This window comes from Nomia melanderi, chromosome 1 (assembly GCF_051020985.1).
Source record: "Nomia melanderi isolate GNS246 chromosome 1, iyNomMela1, whole genome shotgun sequence".
Taxonomy (NCBI): Eukaryota; Metazoa; Arthropoda; class Insecta; order Hymenoptera; family Halictidae; genus Nomia; species Nomia melanderi.
The window spans coordinates 29,612,855-29,639,525 of NC_134999.1; the positions used below are offsets into that span (position 1 = coordinate 29,612,855).

A 26,671-nucleotide genomic window follows, 5' to 3' on the forward strand; every position below is an offset into this window, starting at 1 on the left:
AAACTGGTAGTTGAAACTTCTATTATACATACATATACATTGTAAGTTCAATTGTTGATTATATTACAAATATATATTAGATTTGGTAATTTATAATATTTATATGTACATGTAAATAAAATGTTACCTTTATTAAAATTATAACTTTGAAGATGATCTAAAATCTTATACTTTACTATAGCAAATAATAGTAGATATACTGATACACTATGTGCAGTATATATAAAACTCGTATAAAACAAATTGTAAGAAACTCTGATGTATAGTTTTGTGACAAAGATTTTAATTGAAATTATGTTAATAATGTTAGAGTTTATCTGTGGTCATTATGCACTGACATAAAAAAAAGTAATTAAAAATATGTAATTTCTTTTTTATCAAACCCTTATCTCATACGTATAAATTCAGCATTTGTTTCGATGTATCGTGTAGATACTTAACTACGTTTTTTAGTGAGAGTAACTGTATGTGCGAATGTATTCATATATTTATTTAATATAATTATTCATTGTTCTAAGGTGTTATAATATTGTTGGTAAGCACTTACATCAAGAATTTTTATAAGGACATTGATAAATATTCGTTGAAATAAATTTTAACAATATCTTTTATACATAAACGTTAGATGTATACTGTTTTAGGTTAGGATAGTGTGATTTGAGGATTCATGAATTTTGTCAACTGTTAAACGTCATCACATGTGTAATAAGTTTCTGTGTTAATTTTTCGTGACGATGGCCTGGTTGTCAGGTCTCGCTGACAAGGCAGAAAATCTTTTAAATAAAATAGATAAAAATACAGCAGCAGTTTTAAATAAGGATAAATATGAAATATCACAATCTCAACTAACAGAAGTTACATGGACTCCACCTGAATTACGGTAAAAAAAGCTATTAAATATTCGTCATTTGTGCGCATTTATTTTTATAAACTAATTAAATGTTACTTTGGATACAAATAAGATCATGTTATGTTTAAAAAAAAAATAAAACAATAACCTGTATATATTAATTATTTAATTATAATACTAAAGCAGATTTTACTTTTAGTCCTAAGACACAGGAAGGCACGATTGTGAAATCTCCTTCAGAATCACCAAAGCAATTTCCTTCCATTCGCTCAGTACCAAGTCTTTCTTCATTAGCTACAAATTCTATTGGATCTAAAGATGAAGAATTTGTTACCTTTTTAAATACAATTGATTCAAGTCCGAAAAGAACTGTGGCAGAGATATCAGTATCACCACCAACACCTTCATCTCTGATGGTGGAACATCCAACTGATACTACCGATTCAGTGTCAGAATTATCAATTCATAGTGGTCATTCAAGTCCGAGTCTTATGCATACATCAGTGGATGTTCCAGATGACAATGATGTAAATTCAAGAAATGAGAATCTTTATAAAACTGATATAACACATAAATTACATAATGGAATAATAGGAGAACAAATTTCTGGAATTATGATCAGTCATGGTACTAAGAATTTTAGTTTTAATCGATTTATATAAATTTAATAGATTTTTATGTCTGTAATATTCTTTATTTCAGAGCATAATGTTCTTGATAAACAGTTTGATGCTATATCATCAGCAGAATATGAATACGAATCGAGGTCAGAAATAGCACATATTAATAAACCAAATTCATCTCATGATAAACATATAAGAAAATATTTAAAAGAAGTAGAAAGGAATTTAGATGAGAAGAATGAATTACTGGGAAAACAGGAAGTGGATCATCAAAAAGAGATGTTAGCATTGAACGAAAAGTTACAGTCCTTGTACACAGAAAGAGTACAGTTGTCCAAGCAAGTAGCAGAATTGCAGTCTACTTTAGAAAGAAGTAGATCAGAATTAAATTCTACTAGATCTGATTTAGAGCAACACAAAGCTAGAGCTCTAAAAACATTGCAAGAAAAAGAAAAATTAATAGCAGAATTAAGAAGTAATGAGTCCACAGGAGTGGATGATACAATGATTATGGAGTTAAATCAGTTGAGGTGAATATATTATATATATCAACATCCCAAGTATTTAATTATTTTTAAATTATGTTGCATTAAATCGTAGACAAGAGCGTGATATGCTTAGAGAAGAAAATCAACAAGTGTCCGAACAATTGAGAATGGTACGAGAAGAGTTGATGAATGCTGACGTTAAATTGGAAAACATGAGGCAAAAAGCTGCTGAAGCAAATATGCAAACTCAAGAAATTCTCACAACGGAGAGACGTCGACGATTAGATGTAGAAGAAGATGCAAGATTACATTCACAAGTAGAGTAATAATTATCTATGAGTGTATGATTTACATGATTATTATTATAATTAAATTAAGAATGATAAGAGCTCGATATAATTTTTATTTGCGTTTATAATGTATGTGATTTATATATTATTTTAGGAAATAAGAACTTTAAAAGACGAATTAATTCGACAACGTAATGGTTATACTACACAACTGCAAAAGAATGAGTCTGAAATTGCTAGACTTAGAATGCAATTATCTGCAACATCAACACCAAATAGCGAGGTGGAATCGAGATTGACGACTCTCACGCAAACGTTAGTTTCAAAGCAGCAGGCATTGGAAAGTTTAACTACTGAAAGAAATGCTTTGAGATTGCAATTGGAAAAGATTGAAGTAAGTCAACGCATGTTCGTAAATAAATAGTACTGGTATTAAAAGGTATGTTGCATTTATTTTCACAGCACGAATATAGAAATAGTCGACGTAATATTTCCTATAATGCAAATGATACAGATGATGCGAAAGCTCAAGTACCTACATTTTTAATGGAGACTCCTTTTGATACTGGCGTTACCAGGAGAGTGAAACGAGCTTATTCTTCATTAGATGCAATTAGCATTCGTACAGGAGTGTTTTTAAGAAGATACCCTCTTGCAAGAATTTTAGTATTAATCTATATGGTAAGTGTTAATAAGCATATTATTACAGTCATTTCTATTCTATTATAATCTAATTAACTCATTGAGACCATATAGTGAACTTAACTTATGAGATATATTTATGTTTAAATACGGAAACGAGTTAGTTTCTTTGGTTTCTATATACTATATAATTGGTGTATATATATCACAACTCAATTATTAATTTGTCGCAGATATGTTTATACATTTCCCGCAACATAGTTTCACTGTTTCTCTCGATACATTTGTTGTTTGTAATTTGCTTCTGATTCTGATTGAAAAAATAAAAAATTATTCTATTGTCCCTTCTAAGATAATATTATCTGGACATTTTATCATTTCATGAAATTCCATTAATAGTATATTAAAATTTTAAACATTTTAAAATACTAAAATCCATTTTTACAAATAAATATCTTATCTTTATATACATTTAAAGGAGCAAGGTCTCTTCAATTCTCTTCATTAAGAGAAACTTAGTTCTTATTTTCTTACTAATTTTTTACAGGCATTACTGCAATTTTGGGTATTGGTAGTCCTTTTATCACAGTCACCAGAGGCACATTAGTAATTTAAATTTACGACACAAAAAATATAGTTTAATAAAAATTAAATATTTCAGTACATATATAAAGTGTTTTTGTAAATATAATATTGTAATAACATGTTGTATAGATTACTGTTATATAATTGTTACTTTTTTTAAATACTCTTTTTAAATAATTAAGTAATGTACTATATGTAGAATATTAAAAAGTTTTTAAATGTGTAAGTAAATACATATTTTTAAATGTATTTAATCGTTTCAATTTAAAAAATAATATTAGCAAAATTAGAATCATTTTGGTTATTTTATGAATTTATTATTAATATATGGGGTAATTATTATATTACAACTAATAATAGATGAAATATCTTATTTATTTAAATTATTGTTTATTTTTGCACAATACAAAAAAGTATATAGTAATACTACTGCTAATACTATACTGGTGATGAACATAATGTATTTAACAAAATTTATTCTAAAGAGAAAGGTAAATAAATGAATACTTTATTGTATTGCAAATTTTTTGCATTAAATATTTTCAAACGTACATACTCTTTATTTCCTAATTTAGTGATGTAAATAGCAGTGTATTTCATGATACAATTTAGCAACAGTTGTAAATAATTCATAAGGATATTGTGATGCGTAATAGTATTAAAAAAAAAGTAATAAATAAGTGCAATTAGAAATATTTTTAATATATTAATTCTAATTTAAAAATTCAATATAATGGTATAATGTTACACAATATTGAAAGAATAATTAGCAGAAACATAAAACTGATAGTTATTTTAACAAGTACTTCGATAGCGATTTAAATTGATATTTTTATAATATATATTTTTCCTTAAGCAAAAACATCGAAGTATATTGTAATCTGTACTACCGTATAATCTATTGTGATTGTACAGTGTCACATTTTTTACTACATTGTTTTACATTACATTAATAAAAGAAAAGATCTGATATGATTGATGTGCGAAAATAAAGTTTAAATGTATTACTGTTTATTTTTCTCACGAATATTTAATCAGTGATAAAGTATGATATGTTTTATTCGATAAATGTAATTATATGTACCAGAAGATATTAATAGATTTAAAAATTAGGAAAGGAACGAAATGATTATGGTTTACAATTTAATATCACACCTTTACGAAGGTGGCGCAATATTAATATTCATTTAATTTACAGAAACGCAATATTATTTCACAAAATTATTATAAAGAATTTTATTGAATCCTTTACGTAAATACTATTACTACAATTTGTGTCCTTAAATTATTACATGCAATAATTTAAATAATGTTTAAGCAGAGTAAATCAACTATGGATATTGCTCTAATAATGATGACATATTACCTACGTGGTCTTTAGGCACAAATTTGATAATTAGATTTCTGAAAGATAAGTAATGGTTTCTCAATAGTATAATTTCGATATTATAATAATGGATAATAATTTGAAATTTAAATTTAGTTTCTGGTAATTAAATGCATTATTTCCACTAAAATATGTATAAAGTGATTACTTTACTTGAAAAAGAGATATACATATTATTCTATTCTTTAAACCTTTTTCAATAAAATGTGTTTAAATATATTTTCCTCTGTGAAGTTTATATATTTTAAGATAATAAGATGTCATACGGAATTTCTGAAAAAATTGAATTTGTAATAAATGCGTTTTGATTTTCGATAATTTATAAATTTAATCTTTCTTTTTCATAAGCATTTGATAAAAAGATTTAAGGAATAGAGTAATATACTTTATTGTTATTTAATATACCTTTCTATTTTTATTGTTTCAATTGATATTAATAACTAATGAAAAAGTAGAGATGATTGCTATGCTAGATAGTTCAAAGACATTAAAATAACAATGCTACATCAGAAGGAGTTACTAATTTCACATATATATCGCACATATATGTATATTATTCATTTAGGATCTGTAAATTGTATTTTCAATAAACATTATGATTATCACGCAATTACAAATTCTGTTAGAAATACATTGCTTTTAGATTTGATAATCATGGATAAATATGTATGTGAAGCTACAAACCACATATAATTGTTAATAAATGACATTGTTTGCTGATTGAAAAATATTTGTATTAAACTTTCATCAAAGTTGCACTATATTTCGCGTCGTGTAAGTTCACGGACATTAAATGCATCTAAAGTGTTAAATTCAAGTTATTAAGTATGCTGATTAATATATCAATATCTATAAACTACAATAAATGAATGTAAGCGAGTATTGTATACAATTTGTTCCAACTATATTGATAAACTGATGGGGTTTAATATTTAAATCTCGAAAGTCATAATGGCTTTAAATCCATATGTTTTTATGTTCAATTCATATTATTCATAAATAAATTAAAAATAAATTTATTTACAATGGTATTGTAAATATGTTTTTATAGCGCTTTAATAATAATTAAATTTTGCAAACGAGAAAAGAAACAAAATTACAACACATTCAAATACAAAATTTCACAGCCATGAATTTGTAGAGCAATATCCTCAAAGAATGCTCTAAAGTAAAAAATTTTAAATAAAAAATTTCAATGTGAAGACAAATTGAAAAAATTTTATATTTTATCTTTTACTAATGTTTTGTCATGAATGGACCACACAATAAAAATATTAATATTAATATTTCACCAATTGAATGAATTCTACTTTTTTGCAACGCATTATAAATTGTATTGTTTTAATATATTGATATTTTGACTATTGTTCTAAGTAACTACATCATTTGAATTTATATAAACTTCTTGAATTTAGAAAGTATCATTTAGTGTTTTATATTTATTATATATTTTGAATATATGAAACTATACAAATAAAAATAGCTTCTCACAGGTGTTACTAAGTAATTCTCTTTGTTTTTTTAATAAAGAGTATTATAAGCTACTGTTGTAAATACCTTTCTTAAAAAGAAGTATCATCAATTTTTAAGTGAAATCAGAATTTTTTAAAATATATATTATATATACTTGTTTGTCTAATTTTTAATATAAATTCTACGTTTTCATCTTTAAGTTCTTCTTACAGCAAATAAGTTCCAGATCTCATAATGAAATTTTTTGGAAACGTGAATCACAAAATTTTAAATTAATAAAAATAAAAACTTTGATTTGAAAAAATATTAACTATTAAGAAATTATAGTGACTACATAAATAATTAGAAATAGACAGACATTAAGTTTTTTCCTAACAGTTTACTTTAATTCTTTGATATATTATAAGTAATTGGATTGCTAATTTATGCTTAGAATTTATTTCGTTTTAAATTCATATAGTGTTAATCGAAATATATAAAGAAAGAATGAGACAATAACAATAATGATTATAAATTATTATTTCAGTTAACTCAAAACGAAATATTTTGAAGTTTTTGTACTAGAAAAGCGAATTTGATTAAAATCACAATAAATGTATTTTAGCTTCATTTCTAATATCTAATTCAAATAGTTAAGAAGCGATTGTATCGTCGTTCAATATCTCATAGTCAAATGACTAAAGCACCGTACCTTTCATTCCTGGTTATAATAATATATGCTAATATATAGTAAATTTTATGTACCTACGGAAGTTATTGTTATAACTAATCAAATGTCTATATCTTATATTGAAACATTACCTTGTTTGACATGTAAAAACTATATCAATTTACGACTTTTAATATTAAATTATGCTATTGCCTTCAGACTTCCTTTATGCATACCTCCTAAATAGAGACTAAATAGTCTCTTCATTAAAGTGATCATCTTTAGATAGCAGATTAGAAATTATATCCTTTGATTTATTATAATATGAGTTAATTATAGGTATATAGAAACTGCTGTATTACATGCAATATTAAAAGGTAACATTAATGAATGTCAAATTTCTCTTTAGAAAAATGTTTAGATTATAGTCAGTGAATGAGATATAGCGAGTTTGTAAGTTTATGTAACCAATGGAAAAAAGCTTTTTCGTGTGCTAAATAATCTATATTACAGAAAATTGAAACAGGAAATTTACGGAGTTCTGATTTTATGTCTTTAAATTTTAACCCTTGGCGGTCGAATGTCGCCGCAACGGCAACTTCGAACTTCGATATCTAAAATCGAAAACTGCAAATGAATAATTTAATTATTCAACTAACGACGGATTAACATGTTGTTTTTTTTTCTTTTAGTGTTTAACACATTGAGCGCCGGCCCCGTGAAAACGCGGGATTTTGAGTCTATCGCTTGAGCGCCGGCCTCGCAATAATGCGGATTTCTGGATTTCCATTTCTGGATATGACGAATATGCAATTAAAATGTACTATTTTGCGAAAATGTATAATGTTTTGAATATTTTTTTTGGCTACTCATTGATCAGATACAAGTTGCTACTCTTAAGTTGCCGGCGCTCAATGTGTTAAGACTTCGATGCATAATTCACTTTTTTATGAAAAGAAATGTTAGAAGCTTAATACAGTCTCGTTCGCAAAGAGTTAATAGAAAATTGTTGACCATTAAGGGTTAAAATCAGTTTTTCTGAAATGGGAATAGTCTAGAGCTGTACTGAAACCCAATACTTGGAGTCCCGAAATTTCATCATACCTTTAAAGCCAGTTTTCTTAAGTGGCTAAAATGACAAGTTCGTTATATCTTATTTTTTAAGTATATGAACTTCAATATTTATTTTAAAGGTGATCCCATGCAATTATTAGATTAAAATGATACTATTTAATTTCTTATTACGTGTTTCCACTCATCTACAGAAATCACTGCACGCTCTTATAGCTCGTGTGTCCTCTAAGAGTTAGCATACTCTATATTAATAATTTTCTTCAGTACCATTTCGGGATTACCTTTCATATGTACATGAATGTGAGGTTTACGATTCATCGTTTTCAGACGATGAGAATTCGTCGAAAGATTGTTCATCGCATTCACTATTATTGCAACTGAATGTGATGTCATCTAATGAAGAGCAGGAAGAGCTTGGACTTGATGGAAGAGATGGTGATCTCGAATTTGTTTTTTCTGTTGTGGAAGAAACATTTTCATCTTTGGAACTCGGTGTATCCAATCTTTGTTGTGCGCACTTGTTTTCAGGATTGTTGAGCACCGAGTGAATGAAGTCACGTGTCTCTGCGCTGAGTGCGTTCACTCTTTCTTGGAGGATATTGTTTCGCCTGATCAGAGCTATTGTACGCACGACAATGTCTAAAAGACCTACGGGATTGTAAAAAGAAATTTGAATTATTCGAAGTTGTACTTACATTACTTAACTTTATTTTATTTCACATAGATGAAAAATGTTATGTTAACGGTTAAATTATCCCATATACAAATAGTCGCTCACGAAAATATTTAAGTAGACGCCACAAGGATAATAAACATTTTTTAAAATTCTCATTTTAATTTTTATTTCAAATATAATTTACTGATTTTTATATTAGTAAATATTGTTTTGAAAAGCATCTCTCGCCAACAAACATGAAATTTTAATGAACTGTAGGAGATGGGAGGTAGACCGCAAGTATACAATTTTTATTTTATTTATTGGTCCCTGAGATATTAATTATAAACTTTTGGTACAATACATTGCATTTTGCCTATGCAGATATGACTATGCCGTAGTCATTGCTGTAGCAAAGACCATCGGTGAATCATTAGGACTCACTATCTATAGGGTGCTCCAAGAAAAATCGGTTATTGCAGCTTTAGTCACCTAAGATCATGGTTTCAGACTGAAAGGATTTTTGGTAATTATGAAGTACAAGTGTGCGTGTAGAACAGATCTCTCTGCATCTCTATCCCGAAAAAACTGACCCCATTAATAGCAGGTTCTGTTGTATATAAATGAATCTCATTTCTATATCTAAGAAATTAATTTTAGGTCGGACATCCTATAGATAATACTGTTGACAGTCGGCAACATAGATTCCTACAATGAAGACGGTTATACAGTGGAACTCTGTTTTTCCGACACAAATGGTACCGGACCCAATTTGAAAGTTTGTTAACACTAGGTTTACGGGCATTTATTGTACAGTTTATTCTATTGTTCCTGGGGAAGTTGATATTCGTTCATTTAGATTTTGGAAATTGTAGACGTAGAAATAGACAATCAGGATTCATATTCGTGTAATTGGATCAACGAAAACCGATTGAAACATTTACCAAATAATGTTTGTAAAATTCAATCTGCGTCAAATTGACGCGTTCCGTAAACCTAGTGTTAAGGATATGTTTATTACAAATTTTGTATACTTTTACAGTATAAACCAACATACGTGTCTACAACCAGTATAAGTTTGATTTTAATTAGACTACTGTAAAAGAATTAAGATATTGGAAAAAGAATGAGATGTGAGATAGAAAACGGCGACTCGAATGCATTAATATAAACGTAGACTCAGTATATTGAAAGTAATTAGTAGAATAAAGAAAATAGTGATTACGGTTTATAATCCGGATAAACTGAGAATCTGGATTAATGGAATCCGGATAAAGGGAGTTCCACTATACCAGTTGCCGTCTGTATAGGCAGCATTCAATGTATTGTACGAAAGTGTTTCATTAATGTCATTAATATCTTCTAAATTAACAAAAATCCGAACCTAAAATTTGCTGTCCTCCCCTCCCTCCTCTTCGCTCCTTCCCATTCCATCAAAATTTCATGTAAATCGATAAGACGCGCTTTTCAGGACAACCGTTGGCAATTGCATCAAATATTTTTCATCTGTGATTGACGTTCACATTAACCCTTCGCACTCCACAATATTCTTCATTACAAATATTCATTACTTTCCAATAAAATTGACGAAATATTTTGCAACTAACAGAAACAAAAGTCTTGCACAAATTAAAGAACAGAACTATTTTATTTCGATGTTCAACGTGTTGTTACACTACACAAAACTTGATATCGAATTTTGAATGATTAATATAAACATAAATAGTGTTTGCTGTATTAAAAGATTGCACCCGATGTGTAATGACAGTATACCAACACAATAAATATTATATTAGAAACAATTTCTGTTTATTTCAGTCTTGTATAAATTAAATATATGCGTTAATTGAGATTACAAAATATATGTTCACGTTATTTTCTAATGCTAAGTAATTCATATTAGAAATAACCAAATAAATTTTATAATTTTGCCGTGTGGATTCAAATGGCGTCTGAGTCGCCTCTCGAGTGCAAAGGGTTAATTCCGTTGGGTTTTAATGTCACAGAAACCGCACCTTTCCGCCGAGCGAGAAACACTTTCCAATGTTGTTCCGTGTCCGTTGGAACTCTGGCAGAAACGTTCGGCGAGGAAGAGCTGACGACCGTTGGGACGCACGAGTCATTACGGCGTTCCGGTTCCCAAACCGAACTCTCCAGTAACGTTAAGGATGATTCTTTACAGGCCATCGGATTTGCTTCTATTCTCCTCAATTCTAGCCTTTGATGTTTCCCAATGGCTCCGGTGGAAGAAACCCTTTGCCGTCTACGCGAACATGGGATTGTCGGTCTTCTCACTACTGGAATCTCCGATAGGCAAATGGTTGGGGCCATTTCGCGATGAAGATCTGCGATGAAAAGAGAGGAAAAGTTGTAGGGCATAATCGTATTTCTTTCTTTAACATGTTAATGGAATTTGCTGTCGATATTCGTTGAATCGGATTATATACAGTTTAAAATAATAATATCTAATATTTACATTGATATTATATTATTTATTTATATTAGTATTAAGTTATTTAATATTAACTCCTTGACCTACAATCTCGTGTCAGACTCGTGATGAAAGTTTTAAACCGAGTCTGAAAAATGTAAGTGTTATTTATTTTCTTTAAATATAAATTAAATACTACTTCTCTACTATCAATCGTTAACCTCTGGAGGAAACATAGACATAGAACAAGCATCAAAATTCTTTTTTTCCTAATAAATTATTAATAATAAAGTAGTTGCATCGATCGCAGTTAAAAAGTAAATCATATTATAGGCAAGGGGTTAATATTAACATTATCTTCTATTTCTTTTTCCTAATTAAGAAACTTTCATTGTACATTGTCTCTCGATTTCATTTATCTATTAGTCCAATAGCTTCATCTTATTAGATTGATGATATCGTCTCAACGATACAGCTTCAAATATAAAATTGAATATTTATTCATGGATGTCTCATCCAAATTCCATTCGATAATGATTTCATCGTTGATCTATACAATGATGTTAATCATTTGCATCGATGAACAGTAGACGGTCTATTATGTAATTATACAAAGCTTGCCTGCGAACCATTTAAAAACGCGATGTCTGGGTTGGGTATTAATATTCTTCTAGGATAATTAGGTAAGTCGTTTAATATTAATAGAAATAGAGAAGTATGTACGTGGCTGAACTCCAAGAGAAATATTAATTTGAAATGTATATACCTATAGTACTAGGTATATATGTTACGGGCAATGCGTTTAACGTGGGCATTTTGTAAAATGACCGGGCATTCTGCAGAATGCCCAATTTTTTGGGCAATGTACATAATGGGCAGGTATTTCACAAATGGCCTGGATATTTTATATAATGCCCGCGGTTAGGTCTTGGTTACAGTGCAGAGCTACCGGTCAGCTCTGTAATTCCGAGTGCCACAGTCCTTTGTCTTGCTCCAATAAATGATCCTTATGATTAACTATGATTATAATGATTGTATGTTGATTTTGACCAAGGGATATATTGTCTCAATAAAAAACACATTTTTTAATTTCCTTATCAGAGCGTTTCAATACATTGACCACGACCCTCTAGGCATTCTGTACAATGACCGGACATTTTATAGATTGACCGAAACTTGTTACGGGCATATTGCACAATGTCTTTTCGAACGGGCATTCTACAAAATGCCAACGTTAAACACATTGCCAGTAACATATACGTACACTTGAAGCAGTAAAATTTAGCAGACATTAATTTTCTACTGAAACAATGCATATCGTAGGAATGAAGTTTCAAACATGTTGACTTTATTAAAGAAATATAAAAAAAAAACATGAGTTACGATTATTTTTAATTCGAGTTCATTAAAATTCCAATTTCTACATAACTAAACGAATCTCGGAATTAATATTCATTAACATCAATTACAATGAAAACAAGAGAATTACGTATCGACTTGAGAAGGGCACGGTAACCAAAGGTGTTGTTTATTTGAAGATCAAATCAATTAAGTGGAAATGTTAACAGAAACAGTTGTCGGTGTTCTCTTTGTTTGCTCGCTGATATACAATGGAGAAGTGTTAACAGTATAACGTACACTTTAGAGGATAAAGTGCCGTCGCGTAAATCTTCAAATTTCGACGATCAAGGCAAATAAACTATGTTTAGCAGGTTTTATATACGGGGTGTCCATAGATCTGAACTTTGAACTTCGAATTTTCTCTGTATTGTTTGCGACACTTTATAGTAACTGGGGAATATAGTCAGTTTTGAGTTTTCTCGTAATTTATGCCAATAATTTTTCCTTCTCTTATTTATTTATATACGATTTATTTATTTATATACATTTCTTACTGTAATATAAATTGTTTCATTTGTTCAACTAACTTAATTTAAATAGTAAATGCCCATAATAAAAAAATCATTTTAACACGATATATTAACCTTCCCCATTTTTATTTACGTTGCAAAATGATTATACTGCTTCAAAGACATATTCTTTAAAAAAAAAGAAAAATAATGATTTACAAAAATAAGATTTATATATTTAATCCTTTATTTCTCCAGATTTCAACGCCAAATAAATGTTCCAAATAAAACATTCATATTATAAACGTATTACATTAAGGGAACAAAAATTGTTAGAAGACTACAGAAATTCACTTTATGTTTACTTATTAGAGTACTAACGATAAATGTATATCTTTAGTTAATTGTATTTAATATCAGCTTCATTCCTCTTTTCATCCAATAAACCCATTGATAAAAGAAACTAATATATAATTTTAAAAGATTCTTAAAACCAACGTTTTATAAACTAGCCTATAACACGTTCGCTACCAACGTCACGTGACGGCCGTAATCCTATATTTTACAGAATGAAAATGAAATTAATCCTATAGATATTGTTATTAGAGATTATAATCTACGACATTATATTTAGAAACTCAATGACTCGTTTCAATTTCATTTTTCTGATACTTTGTTTAGATTCATTGGATTGAAGAAGATATAATCGAGGAGACCGTCATCGAAATAAGCGCTGGTAGCGAACGTGATGAACTGGTGTGAGTTTTTGCTATCTTAAGATCAGCGATGTCCGTAAATTAAACTGACGCAGTCGTACTTTGCCTTTTATTGTCCGTTAATACGATTTTAGAACGATTTAAAATCATTGTCGCGCACGAGATAGTCGACTGCAGGGGCAGACACGTGTGCGCTGTGGTCAAGGTGTGAAATACTGGCTCGTGGCGATATTATTAGATATTTACAAGTGAAAGTCTCGTCTCCGAGATAGTCGTTTATAAATAATTCCCTCGTAGCAGGGTGAAGCGATGCTTCCGCGCTAATAAACGGATGGGCACGGCCTATTTTTGCTCTTCGAAACGTGTCTCGTGGCACTTCGCTTCCGCAGTTACGGAGCTGGTCATCGTTCCTATGCATTTATATCTGCAATTAACCCCTTGTCTTATAATAGCGTCTTATAATAACGTGCTAGACTCGTGGTAAAAATATCGAATAGAAACAAATATAAGTATCGCTTAATTCTATCGAGTCCGAATCTCTATTATTTTTCTATTATCAATTGTAATGCTTCTGAGTACACGTAGACATAGAATAAGTGTCCAGTCTTTTCCTAATGAATTATCAACAATAAAATATCTCTGTCGAGAGCAATTGGCAAAGAAATCGTAGGGCAAGGGGTTAACCCCTTTTTAGTAAATCCATCACAACCAATCAAATGACCAGTTCTAAACTTTGATTTAAAATTCTGCATTTCCCTTCATCAATTTAAATTTATACCAATCCTTGCGTTGTCCGATTAATCGGTTTCTCCATTTGTCATCGTTAGACGAGCAAAAACGTGAATTGCAGCGTTGGCATCAATGAGTTAAAGCGAAATCGTACGAGAGGGAGTTCGCTGTATAGAGGTTTGATTATATTCAGTGAACCGGGGGATACGTTGAAGGCGTAAAAACGGAATAATATTGGTCCGCCAGTGACGATCAAAGAGGACCAGTGGTTCTGGAAGGGTCACAGAATTGTAGGGAAGTTTTAACCTTTTGCACTCGGAAGCTTGTCACTGGAAACATTCGACATTTTCCAATGATTATTAAAACATTCATTCTCTCATTTCTCCTTTTCTGGACTTAACCGCTTTGGTTTCCGAGCGGCTCATTTAACCCTTTGCACTCGAGAGGTAACTCTCAGTCACCATTTGATTTGATATAACAAAATTACAGTGTTATATACAATATTAAGTTTTGTATAATGCATCAATATGTGAAATATTTATATAAAATAGCTTTGTTTCTTAACACTGGAACTACCGGATGGGTCGAAATGACCCATTCCTGATTTCATTTTTCCCAGTTATTCAACAGATAACAGATGCTTCTCTGAAAAAGTACTAGAGAAACTGTTTTAGCAATACACAAATTGAATTGCAAACCAACTGAAGTCTCAATAATTGCACTGTTCAGGTTTCTACAGAACAATTTCAAAAAGACAATTTAACTGCTCGGTAGTTCTAGTGTTAATTTACGTATGTTCTCTCATTAGTTCGCTTCAAACGGTGTCGTCTATGTCTCATCGGAGCGTCGAATGTTTCCAGTAAAAAGTTTCCGAGTGCGCAGGATTAATTACGGAATAATAACCGGTGACACGGGATAGCTTCTGCGTAAAGTTGCCGGTCAACAATGTATCGAGCAGAAAGCTTGACCTTACACGATCGAAGTGACGGGACACCGTAACATCTGGCGGGACAACAGCGGCATGCAGCCTGTGTCTTCGGCTATGAATTACACGTGTGCACCCTCGTACCGGTCGGCGACGCGATCGATGCAGGCGATGACCTGATTACTATGGACGTTGCTGCACGTGTCTGCCCTGGAGTAAGGCAGCGGAGAGCCTCGACGCGACTTTTCGTTCCCCCTCGGCCGGCTGCCCGCCGCTCGGTCGGTTTGACCTCGGATTTTGTCGCACCACGTGCGCCCGTGAAACAGCACACTGATAAACGGTGCAACGGGGGAACGGTTAAGGTCGGTAGCCGGTAAGAACGGTAAGAACGCAGCCTCCGGGATGCAACGCGAACCGAGCGATAGTTGAATCGTCGCTGATCTCTTCGAACTGTATTAATCCTTTGCACTCGAGAGGTGACTCTCACTCACCACTTGATTTCATACAGTAAAACTATCAAATTTGATATTTAATATTATATTTCCTATAATGCATCATTTTGAGTGATATTCGAATAAAATAGCTTTGTTCCTCAATGCACGCGTGATTTCTCGTCGACTTAGTTTCACAAAATATCGATTTTATCTCATCAGAAAATGTTAAAATATTTCTAGTGAAAAATATTTCGTTGGAAATACTTTACATTTTCTGGCTAGACAAAGACGATATTTTTTTATATGAACTCGAAGAGAAATCACAAGTAAATTAAGAGACAGAGCTTTTTCGTTCACTGTTAATTAATAAATATCAAATTTTATAGTTTTACTGTTGTAATGAAATTATAAGTTCATATATAATATTAAGCTTTGTATAATGCATACATATGTGAAATATTGGAATATAGCTTTCTTTCTTGATTTATGGAAGTTTTCTTATTGATCGGTTTCAAAGAACGTCGCCTGTATCTTACCGGAAAACGTTGAATATTTCCAGTGGAAAATTTTCAAGTGCAAAGGATTAACCTCTTGCGTTGGAAAGACGTGCCGCGCGTGTCGAGATGTTTTTATTTTAAAATTGCCAATGACATCTCATACACATCGATAGTCTTGTTGCATTACACATACCAGATTGTTTTGAAATGTATCACTCTATACAACATTATTAGTAAACGAAATTAGTGTACATATCCACGTAGAATGGGTAAAAAGATACTTCATCGTACAAAACTTTGCCAAATCTCTAAATTAATTTCCAGTGCAAGAGGTTAACCCTCTGCGGACGAGCATTTTTTGAACTTCTAGAAACTTTTTCCATAAAAACACTGAAAATCCATCGAGCTCTTAACACTAGAACAACCGTACCAGTCAAAATGACTGGTTTCGCTTTTTTGTTTCGCAATTATAGATATCTTTGAAGCATTGAATATTCGAAATGATCTTGAGAATAAATAGTTTCACTAGTGTTGAGCACTAGAAAAGAAGAAAATTGTGTGTCAATCTATGCGATATAGATATTAATGTATGTCGACGTGTGCTCTACGGTATAATCATTAATAACAGAGGAACAATATGTAATTGGCATTCAAAGTAATTGAATAATACTCATCTTTGTTGAATTCTATCTGAAATCTTCATCGCGAGCCTGACACGATATTGCAGGACAAGGGGTTAATTAAACCTAGCGCGAAAAATTTGGTAATTTCGCGTGACGAATGATCCAATTTTATCATATTGATAGGGGAGGAAAGACAACGAAGATATTATATAATATAACTTGCACAATATAATATAATTTTATATAATACAATTTATTATATAATCTAATATAAAACATGTAATATAATTTATATTCGAAATAACAGAAGCATTCTACAGCTTCAGAATAGTCATTTAACCGAGCATAATATTTTCTGTTTATATTGCACAGAGGTGTACATAAATAATACATGACAAGATAATGTTCCATTCAACGGACATTTCCGAGATAATCTATTATTTACTCGTGTAATTTTCCACATTTAATGCATCCCACCGATGCACGTGTCGCGTGGAACAATGGCGACCCAACGGTAATTTTAACTCGCGACGGATGCGCCGCAATAATTCACGAGGGGAGCGACCGTGATATATCGTAGGTGTCAGATATGTGTCGATATATTCGCACCCAGTCAAAGCGGTGGCTGAACAATACAGACATCCGTCAGGAATAACTTGCCGCGGTGGGGACGAAGACCAAACCAGGAACTCTGGAATTGCAGAGGGGTTGCACTGAGGGAAGAAGAAGGGGGGTGAGGGGGGTCGAGTGGCCTTGAGTAAGGGCGCACGTGCCGTTATACATTCGATTCATCTACACTGCACCGTCTGCTAACCGAGCGGATTAAGACTCGAATAAATTTTTTCTACTCTGTCCACGTATACATAATGTATAATGCTATAAATAAAATCGCGATAGATAGAAAGAAAATTGACACTGGAATTATCGAGTAGTCGACACGACTTCTCGTCAGAAAATGTTAAAATATTTCTAATGAGAAACTTCCGAGTGCAAAGGGTTAATATACTCTTCCAATTTTTATAAGAAAGTATATATATTTTAACATTTTCTGATGAGATAGAGAGGACAGTTTGTGAAACTAACTCGACGAGAAATCACACTTACATTGAGGGACAAAGCTATTTTGTTTGAATATTTCTCAAATCGATGCATCGCACGAGGTTTAATATTAAGTATCAAATTTTAAGTTTTAGAATGCAAAGGGTTTATTGGGAAAGTATATTAGTTGAAAAAGTGCATTAAGGGTATATTAATTAGAAGAGATTTGAAGGGACTCTTTTTACTAGATTATCGATTTTTATGCGTTTTGGGGAATATGAAAGTGCACAATTGCACAGAATGCTCTAAGATAAGAAGAAATTTGTAAGATAACTAAAACATAATGATTTTTATGATATTTCTTAGGAAAAGCCACTCTTCATTGCAATTTCCTTTGTCGAATTTGAAATATAGCAGTGTTTCCTTATTATAAGAAAACTACTGAATCTACCTAAAAAAGGTAAATCGAAACAGTAGAATATTCTTCGTTGCAGGTATATGTTGAAAATAATTGAGTTTCAATATTAGCAAGGTACCTGTGTTATTAGACAGAACTTGGCTACTGAATCTGTTTCTACTTCATTATATCTATTTTCGGCAAGCATACACGTGCAGTATGCCAAATGTTGGCATTGATTTATTTGAAAATAAAGCTTCGAAAAAAATTATATGTTAAAAATAAAAATGAAACGATTAATTGTAATAAATACATTATATACATAAATTATAATTCATAAATTAAATTATAAATGATAAAACAAATAATATTTAAGTTAATACAATATTATATTGATTTACATATAATATATAAATTACAATTATAATATACGTAAAAATAATTCAATTTTTATTGAATTAAAAATTTCATTTTAATTCATCTTCTCAATTCAATGAATTATTCATTACAAAATCATCACTATCTAGTATTTCCAAACCTCATCCCTTAACACGTTGACTGCCACGAAAAACATCAGCGTTTTATGTATCACTTAACCTTTCTATAGTAAACATGCAAAGCAAGAATTATTAACCCTTTGAACTCTGTAGGCTCCAATATTGCACCAGTTATAAATCAAATATTTTAATGAATCAAATCTACCCTAAAATTATTAGATTTTCCACGCTTCCAAATTTTGTGCTGAGAAGGAAAATAAAATATCGAAGGAATGTTATAGCATTTTCCATTTTCACTAGAGATACCATAAAAATTAGTTACAGTTGCTGATAAATTACAAAACCATCTGGAGTGCTAAAGGTTAATTCTTTGGTACGAAAATTCTTATATCACCCTATCATCTAGTTATTTACGTTACTGAAAATTTGTATTCGAAATCAATTATCAAGTTATAATTATTTTCTTGTAATTTGAAAGCTCCGGTGATCGGTGACATTGGCAGTCAAAGTATTAAACAATTATAATTGCAAACAACGCGTTCCAAGATATCTGTACACAATTTATTCCCACATTGTCCACGTGTCGTTTCGAAATATTTTTCTGTCGATGACTGGAATGACGAATCAGCAACGCTCAGCGGCCGCGAGCATTGGCAACCGCCGGTTTTCGCGTGACTGAAATGGGAACCGATGCATGCGGGATAACAGTTCGATCGAGTTGCTGCAGAATATAAAAATTTCACCGATACACGTGCTGAGCTTACAGTTCACTGGCATAGTTGGTTATATTTATCGACGCCCGGCTATTCGCGGCCTTCCCAGATCGCTACACGTGGAATGCAACTTTCGTGCGAACGATCACGATTCTTCGTTCTGTTATCGGCGATCGCGACGCTCACACGTGTCGCCGTTCTGAAAAACTATCAGTTAAAAATAACATTATTACGATAATGATTGCGTGAGGATACGAACGCACGCACTTTTCGCTGGAAACGGGACCTGATCAACGGCACTTATTAAATGTATGTTAATTGTTAAAAATCCGACTTATAAATTTGTTCAATGTTCCGTGTTCAGTGTGAATCGATTTGCTAGTTTATGTTTTTTTTTAACACTGTTTCTACCGAACACGTAAAAACACACTTTTTGAAATCTTAACTGAATTATTTTCTCAGTTTAATAGTTTTTTCCTGGTTGAATTTTGGATACTTTTTATAGATAATATTATAATCGTTATTGGAAATGTCGAAAAGTTCATTTAAAGGATACGATTAAACCTGGAGGATAATTCTCAGTTAAAATTTCGAAAAGTGTCTTTTGATACCTTCGGTAGAAGTATTCATTAATTTTAGTTTAGTTTTAATTTAAAGCCACCCAAAAACGTTAATTAACTTTCATGAATTTATACAAAATATTACTTTAAATTGCTATTTACCAATTAGTGATCTTCTACAAAAATTAAATCAAATGTATATTTCTCTATTTCACTCAATCCATTTTATCAGCGATGAACAAACCGTTTCATAAACGATTCTACAAATATTTCGTCGTTGCAACGGCAATGTATTACAAAGAGTTTACAATAAATTTCAAAGATATCATCGTAACGAAATATCAAGAGTGAGAACAAGATAGATTGCGACCGATAAAGCAAGCTACGTTGCATAATAATACCATTTATTTTAACCTTATGAAAATTATATCAAGACATCTGCAACGGCCTAGTACACGCAATGTGCCGTGCCACGTGTCGAACGCTTTGAGAAAAAGAATTTTATTATTCCGTTCAAGCCTGTTGAGGCTGTCGATATCAGAAGCTCATAAGAATTACTAGATTGGCCACGTGACAACATTATCGATCGTTTATTACCGTTTCACGAGCTGTTCAAAAACTTACACGAGACACATTCTATATTTATCATTCTTGAAACGATCGTATGACAATCATACGTAATCTCTTCGCTGAACTAAAATCGTGGGCTTCCATTCCGAGTCTTCATGTTTTATCCTTTAACCCTTTGGAAGTCGGTATTATATTAATTATATCCATGTATAAACCATATTAGGTTTACATATCCAGAATCGAAAGTTACAGTTGAAAAATTGATTATTCAAATGAACAAAGATTAGTATTATAGTAATTTCTATTTTAATATTAATTACGTATTATTATAGTAATATAGTAATTCGACATTGAATTTGCTTTTACATGTAACAGATTTGTAGCCATTTTAAAAATACTCGGTCACAAAGAGTTCGTGAATTAAATTTTATTAAAGAAACTGTCGATGAAAAAATTGGAATTTAGAAAAATCTCAATGATTTCTAATTTTCTGCTACGTAAACAGACAAGATTGTATATGAAACCTGTATACCGAAATTTAGTTTGGATAGTAACCATTACATATTAATTTTAGTTTACTAATATTATTTTTAGACAAATTCTAGTTTTAAAAAGAGGAGATATTCGTGTTGCTCAATATTATGGACTGTCTATGGTATAGTAGATTATAGTATCGACTATGAATAATCTTATGTATTGACGGACATGAGACTTTTTTGAGACATTAGATTGTTCGGGACGTTCTTATCTTCTGCAGAGTTTGTATCGACAGTTTCAGTAAGAAACAAAAAAGTCTCTGATGCGACGAGTATGCACAGTCCTTGAGACACTTATAAATCAGTGCTATATGCTATTTAGGTATTGATTTTTTTAGCTTGGGAAGATATACATGTAAACAACTATGAACAAGTGTAAATTGTGACTAACTGGACTGGACTGATTGACTGGACTGATTGACTGACTGATCGACTGATTGACTCATGACTAACTGACTAAGAGCAATCAAAAGAATAGAGCGAGAGAGAGCGAAAGACTGGTGCGAATTCCTATCTTTTCAAATATAATAATTTTCAAAACATTTTATTATTCTGCTCTTTTTCATTTGAGACTTCTTTAACGGGAAGTCTTTCATTCTAACTAACAGGCTGTCGCAAGACTAATATTTCAAATAAAATTTTCTTATTTTTGTCCTTTTTTCAACGTCAGGAATTTGTGCCAGTTGGCTTAAGATGTTCTTTATTTTTATTGGCAAAATAACAGACTGTCACAAGACTAATATTTCAAATTAAATTTTCTTATTTTTGTCCTTTTTTTCAACGTCAGGAATTTGCGTCAATTGGCTTAATAGTTTCTTCGTTTTCATTGGCAAAATAACAGACTGTCACAAGACTAATATTCCAAATAAAATTTTCTTATTTTTGTCCTTTTTTCAACGTCAGGAATTTGTGTTAATTGGCTTAAGATTTTCTTCATTTTCATTGACAATGAGTATTAAGGGCCCATACACGTTGAAACTTGCAGCGATGCAGGTATTGCTACAAGTGATGGGTTTGAGTTTTCCAAGGTTTCATGATACATGTTGCACTCAAACAGAAAATGAAAAAAGCTCGAACCCATCGCTTGTTGCGATGCCTGCATCGTCGCAAATTTTAGCGTGTATGGGAGCCCTTTAGAAAAGCGAAAAATTTTCCGGTTATGAATGTGTTAAGGACCAAGGCTATTTCGTTTCAATATTTTACGAATCGATGCGTTATATTTAATATTAAATATCGAACTTAATAATTTTGTTATAACGAACCAAGCGGCGACTGAAAGTATTTTTCTGAATAATCTACTGAATACATTAACAGAGTTAATAACATTTACGAGCCATAAATAGAGTTTGTATATATGTAGGTTAAATTGAAGAAAATTAGACCACGTGTGTGTACACTCGCTTCATTTATCAACATCGTCTTTAGCAACGCGGCTACTTCGCCGCCTTTGATCTTGCCGCGTGAAAAAAGGAGGTTGGCAAGTTCAAACGAGAAATTCCAATTTTGTAATGTACAGATAATGAACATCTAAAATATACTAGTCTGATAGGAAACGATTGACGTAGCTTCGTATCTTTGGTTCATTATTGCTAGGACTTTTTGTACAATTTGTATTCTAGTTTGACACGAATACAAAAAGTTGCACGTTCGGTTCTCAAATTTAGATAGAAATGTTAAAAAATAATGAAAAAAGTATTCATAAGATAAATTTGCAATCATTAAAATTACTTAAGAAATATACATATCTACATGAAATACATCATATTCGCTAGAATCTCTAAAAAATATAATTTTCATCATAAGATGTGAAAACACCTATAAAAACTATAAACTTTTTGTTTTCTATTATTAGTTAATATTTATTTATATTAAAGAATCGTCTATTAGATTTTACAATAACAAAATTCATTTCCATCCTCATTTAATTGTCACTAATAAATGAAAGAGCTTCCAGCGATAAGTAATCAGAGGAATAGACTATCACCGTAGAAAACGATAGTTATCATTTCAAAAGGCAATAAAACTTTCTCGTGGACTTATTACTTTCGGTCGAGTCAAGTTTCCACAAAGAAGGTAAAGCGGATAAACTAGGACAGCAAAATTTTGCGACCTCAATGTGTACGCAACGGATCAAGATAAAGAGAGATTTTATATAATAAATACGGCGCAGATACTGGCGTCCACGTGTTCACTTAAAAATTATCGTTAGGTGTGCTTAACACGTCTACAGCGGTCTACGTGGTCTATCGGTGTAAATATGAGTAACGGTTAGATCAGTAGTAGGGCGAAATAGAATTCTAGGGCGTAAATGGTAGACAGAGAATGTAGAAATAGCGAAATTAGTATCTGCGAAAGTTGCATTTCTGCCCAATGTCTTGTCAAACTTGTTTAATCTAGAATCTATTAATGTTCCCATTTATCGACCCCTTGAGTGCCACTGGGTATTTTTCTATGCTCACGAAAAGTGCTGATAGAGAATTTTAAACAAAACTTGTGGTTGCTGAAAAATATGTATATTTCAGTGATAACACTTGCAACTTTGAATTAAAGTTAATGAAATTTTTATTAGTTTTTTATTAGTAACAAAATAAGAAATAAGTTCAGAAGAATTGACAAAAACAATTGTACATAGAAAAGGGTTCATTCACAGGGTTAAATTGCGTTCTTTGAAGGCTGAGATATTACAAAAGATTTAAACGAAGTATTTATAAATATAGAAATGCAATATCAATTTCAATAAAAGTTAATAATGCTTTTATATTAATGCATTTTGTTTCATCACTTATGTGTGTACATCTATTCTGTAATATCAATTAAGTAAAGAACGTAGGAAATATTCTTTTTAATAAATAGATTTTATAAATAATAACAATGATGCCTTTCATTACTTCGTTGTAATAATATTACACGTGGAACATGTAAAAAAACTAATGTTAAATAAATAAACGAATATATAAAATAAGTAATGTTAAACATGCGAAACAATAAAAGTGAAATTTTAGGTAAAATTTAATAATTTTCAAATTTTATTCTCATCCTAATCAAATTTTCCACCGGAAGGTGTAAATCTCTGTTTAATCCTTTCTTTGACCAATACCTTTCTAAGAATGTAAGTTTGCATAAATATTTGCGGTTTAGTTACAAGACAAGTCAGAATTCTGACAGTAACAACTCAAAAGAGAATAACTTGTTTTTATAAATATTTATAAACATACTTTTCGCGTGTTTTCGCAATACACATTACTCTTCTTTTGACACTACTGCATTCTTTTTCCAGTACAATCACGTTTTCAATTTTTGAGTATCAACATGTTTATTCAACTTTTTTCTATTTCGATACATCTTGTTTTTTTGAAGATCTTTTTCATTTTTAATTTATGCTTCGTGAATTAACAAGAAAATCGTTACCAGTATTCAATTTTCTATTTTCCAATATCATTTTAACTGCATAGGTCGCAGTGACGCCCGGTGTCAATTGCTTTTGTAACTGAAACACGTGTAAAATATCAAATGCTGCTACTGAATGGACAAATCAATCCACATTGTCCAAATTTTGTCCCTTATCATTTTATTTAATGTTAAAGACTTCCAAGATTCGTACATATTTAAAAATTTACACATGGAATGCAGTAATATCGTATACCTTTTGCTAAATAAATATACGAGTATTTGTATTTGCGATATCATAACTAAATAAAAAACAAATTATTTGTTCATTGTGCATGGATCAAGGTAAAAATTATTTTGCTGTTATCAATGCATTATGTTCAAAGTAAATTTGCACTTACAATAACATGAAAAATTCTTTGTTATATGATAATTTGTTATATATAATCGTTGATAATAAAAAGTTACGCGAGCTTGGTAGCAAAAGAAAATAATAGGTAAAGGGTTAATGTATTTTCAAAGCTTGACACATCACGTGCCACCTCAGAATCCATCCAGATACTATTTCAACCGAAACTGTACCTCGATTGCACACAGTCACTCGGTCTCGTTCGAATTCTCCCAAACACTTGTCACTCACACCAAACATATAATAAGTTCATTCACACCGGCACTGATAAATACGAATCTGAAAGGGAACCGTCCGCAAGTAATAAAACGATCCTGCTATGTCTTCAATAATTACAATGGGCTCGGGTTACTAAAACGTTTGTTTCAAATGAAACCTGATGACCCGTGTGCAATTATTGATTGCAAACTGAACCGTAGCAAAATTACGAAGTTGAATATTTAGTATTTTAAATGAAATTTCGTATTGCTATGTGAAATATTTAAATAAAATAGCTTTGTTGCATAATTTATCTGTGAATTATCGTTAAATTAGTTTCAAACAATATCGTTTGGACATCTGGACCGAAAATGTTGAATATTTCTGGTGAAAAACTATCGAGTGCAAAGGGTTAAGACTATATTTTCTCTTTTATATAAATTCAGGACAAAACGTATCAGACCTTTGACGTTGTTACAGAGACAAACTATAGAACTAAAATATAAGAAATTTCTTATGATTTACATTAGAATATTTATAGTATCATTAATTTTTAAACAACCAAAAGCTTGCAGCATAAGAGTTTCTCAACAGAAAAACGAAATAAGGAAATCAGTACAAATAAAATACAATTTATAGTCACAAACAGTACAATTAAAATATATTCCAACCATTCACCAACAATTTAAAACATTTCCAAAACGCCCAAAACTAAATTTCATAAATAGCAATATTCACAGTTAACCAACACTCATTACCACCATCTATTATTACGAGACACTTTAGTCGAAGAACAAATGTCCAGACATTAGCACTATCTTTAAGGACATTTATTCTACAGTTTATTCTACTCTTCCTAGAACAATTAATGTTCCTTCATTTAGACCTCGTCAGAGATTCAAAAATAGGCAATCAGGATGCGTATTCGTGCAATTGCATGTCAAATCGATGTAAACATCGAGCAAGCAACATTTATAAAATTCAATCTGCGTCAAAGTGACGCGTTCCGTAAACCTAGCGTTAAGGCAACCGTATAACGGGTGTTCGCATGCGAGGGGGTCCGTATCAATAAAAAAAAGAACACAAGAATGAAAAAAAGGAGAGAAAAAAAATGAGAAAAAAAAAGGAGAACGTAACAGAACGAAAAGAGTGGCGAATTGCAGGTCATTGCATTCAGTGATTTACGATTGGAAACGGAGCGGCCACGTGCAGCCGTTCCTCCACCGGCGTTCTCCGTCTTGGTGGCTCGCCAATGCGCGCCTATTGTTCCCCACTACTCAGCCCGATCGCATCTCACGCTACGCACGCCCTTCGCGGTAAAAGGATGGGATATTCCCCGTGGATACACGTGGCCACCGCTGCCGGGTTCGACGACCTCTCGGCTGTGCGTCCTCACGCAGCGCTGCTTTTCGGTGATGTACCGGTGGGGGATGCGTACGATGTCC

The 26,671-nt window shown here is 31.4% G+C and overlaps 2 protein-coding genes across 4 annotated transcripts in view; one reads left to right on the plus strand and one right to left on the minus strand.

Moving 5' to 3' along the window:
* The first annotated feature begins 39 nt into the window (after positions 1-39).
* Golgin84 (golgin A5) lies at positions 40-3,646 on the plus strand. Of its 3 annotated transcripts, none has more exons than XR_012999350.1 (8): positions 40-535; positions 642-880; positions 1,050-1,477; positions 1,553-2,003; positions 2,074-2,278; positions 2,406-2,645; positions 2,766-2,932; positions 3,441-3,601. XR_012999350.1 is itself a non-coding variant. In XM_031980205.2 (8 exons), exons 2-8 carry the CDS (start codon positions 735-737, stop codon positions 3,498-3,500), a joined length of 1,749 nt encoding a protein of 582 aa, XP_031836065.1. In that variant the 5' UTR covers positions 40-535; positions 626-734; the 3' UTR covers positions 3,501-3,646. The 3 variants fall into 3 exon arrangements, 2 of the variants coding, with proteins under 2 accessions (XP_031836065.1, XP_031836064.1); XM_031980205.2 differs by having other exon boundaries at positions 626-880; positions 2,714-2,932; positions 3,441-3,646; XM_031980204.2 differs by having other exon boundaries at positions 2,714-2,932; positions 3,441-3,646.
* Positions 3,647-6,261: 2,615 nt separating this feature from the next.
* LOC116428578 (uncharacterized) overlaps positions 6,262-26,671 on the minus strand; it is a 38,379-nt gene continuing 17,969 nt past the window's right edge. Inside the window, exons 2-3 of the mRNA XM_031980369.2 lie at positions 10,732-11,061; positions 6,262-8,709 (exon numbers count right to left, since the gene is read on the minus strand). Coding sequence (XP_031836229.1) covers positions 8,369-8,709; positions 10,732-11,047 — 657 coding nt within the window. The 5' untranslated portion in view covers positions 11,048-11,061 and the 3' untranslated portion in view covers positions 6,262-8,368. The remainder of the gene's footprint in view (positions 8,710-10,731; positions 11,062-26,671) is intronic.

What these genes read in the sequence shown, in the direction of transcription:
- Golgin84 (XM_031980205.2), top strand. Translation starts at nt 735, where the DNA reads ATGGCCTGGTTGTCAGGTCTCGCTGACAAGGCAGAAAATCTTTTAAAT. An exon ending in TGGACTCCACCTGAATTACG is followed by an intron (nt 881 to 1,049) that starts GTAAAAAAAGCT and finishes TTTTACTTTTAG; the next exon opens with TCCTAAGACACAGGAAGGCA. An exon ending in ATGGAGTTAAATCAGTTGAG is followed by an intron (nt 2,004 to 2,073) that starts GTGAATATATTA and finishes ATTAAATCGTAG; the next exon opens with ACAAGAGCGTGATATGCTTA.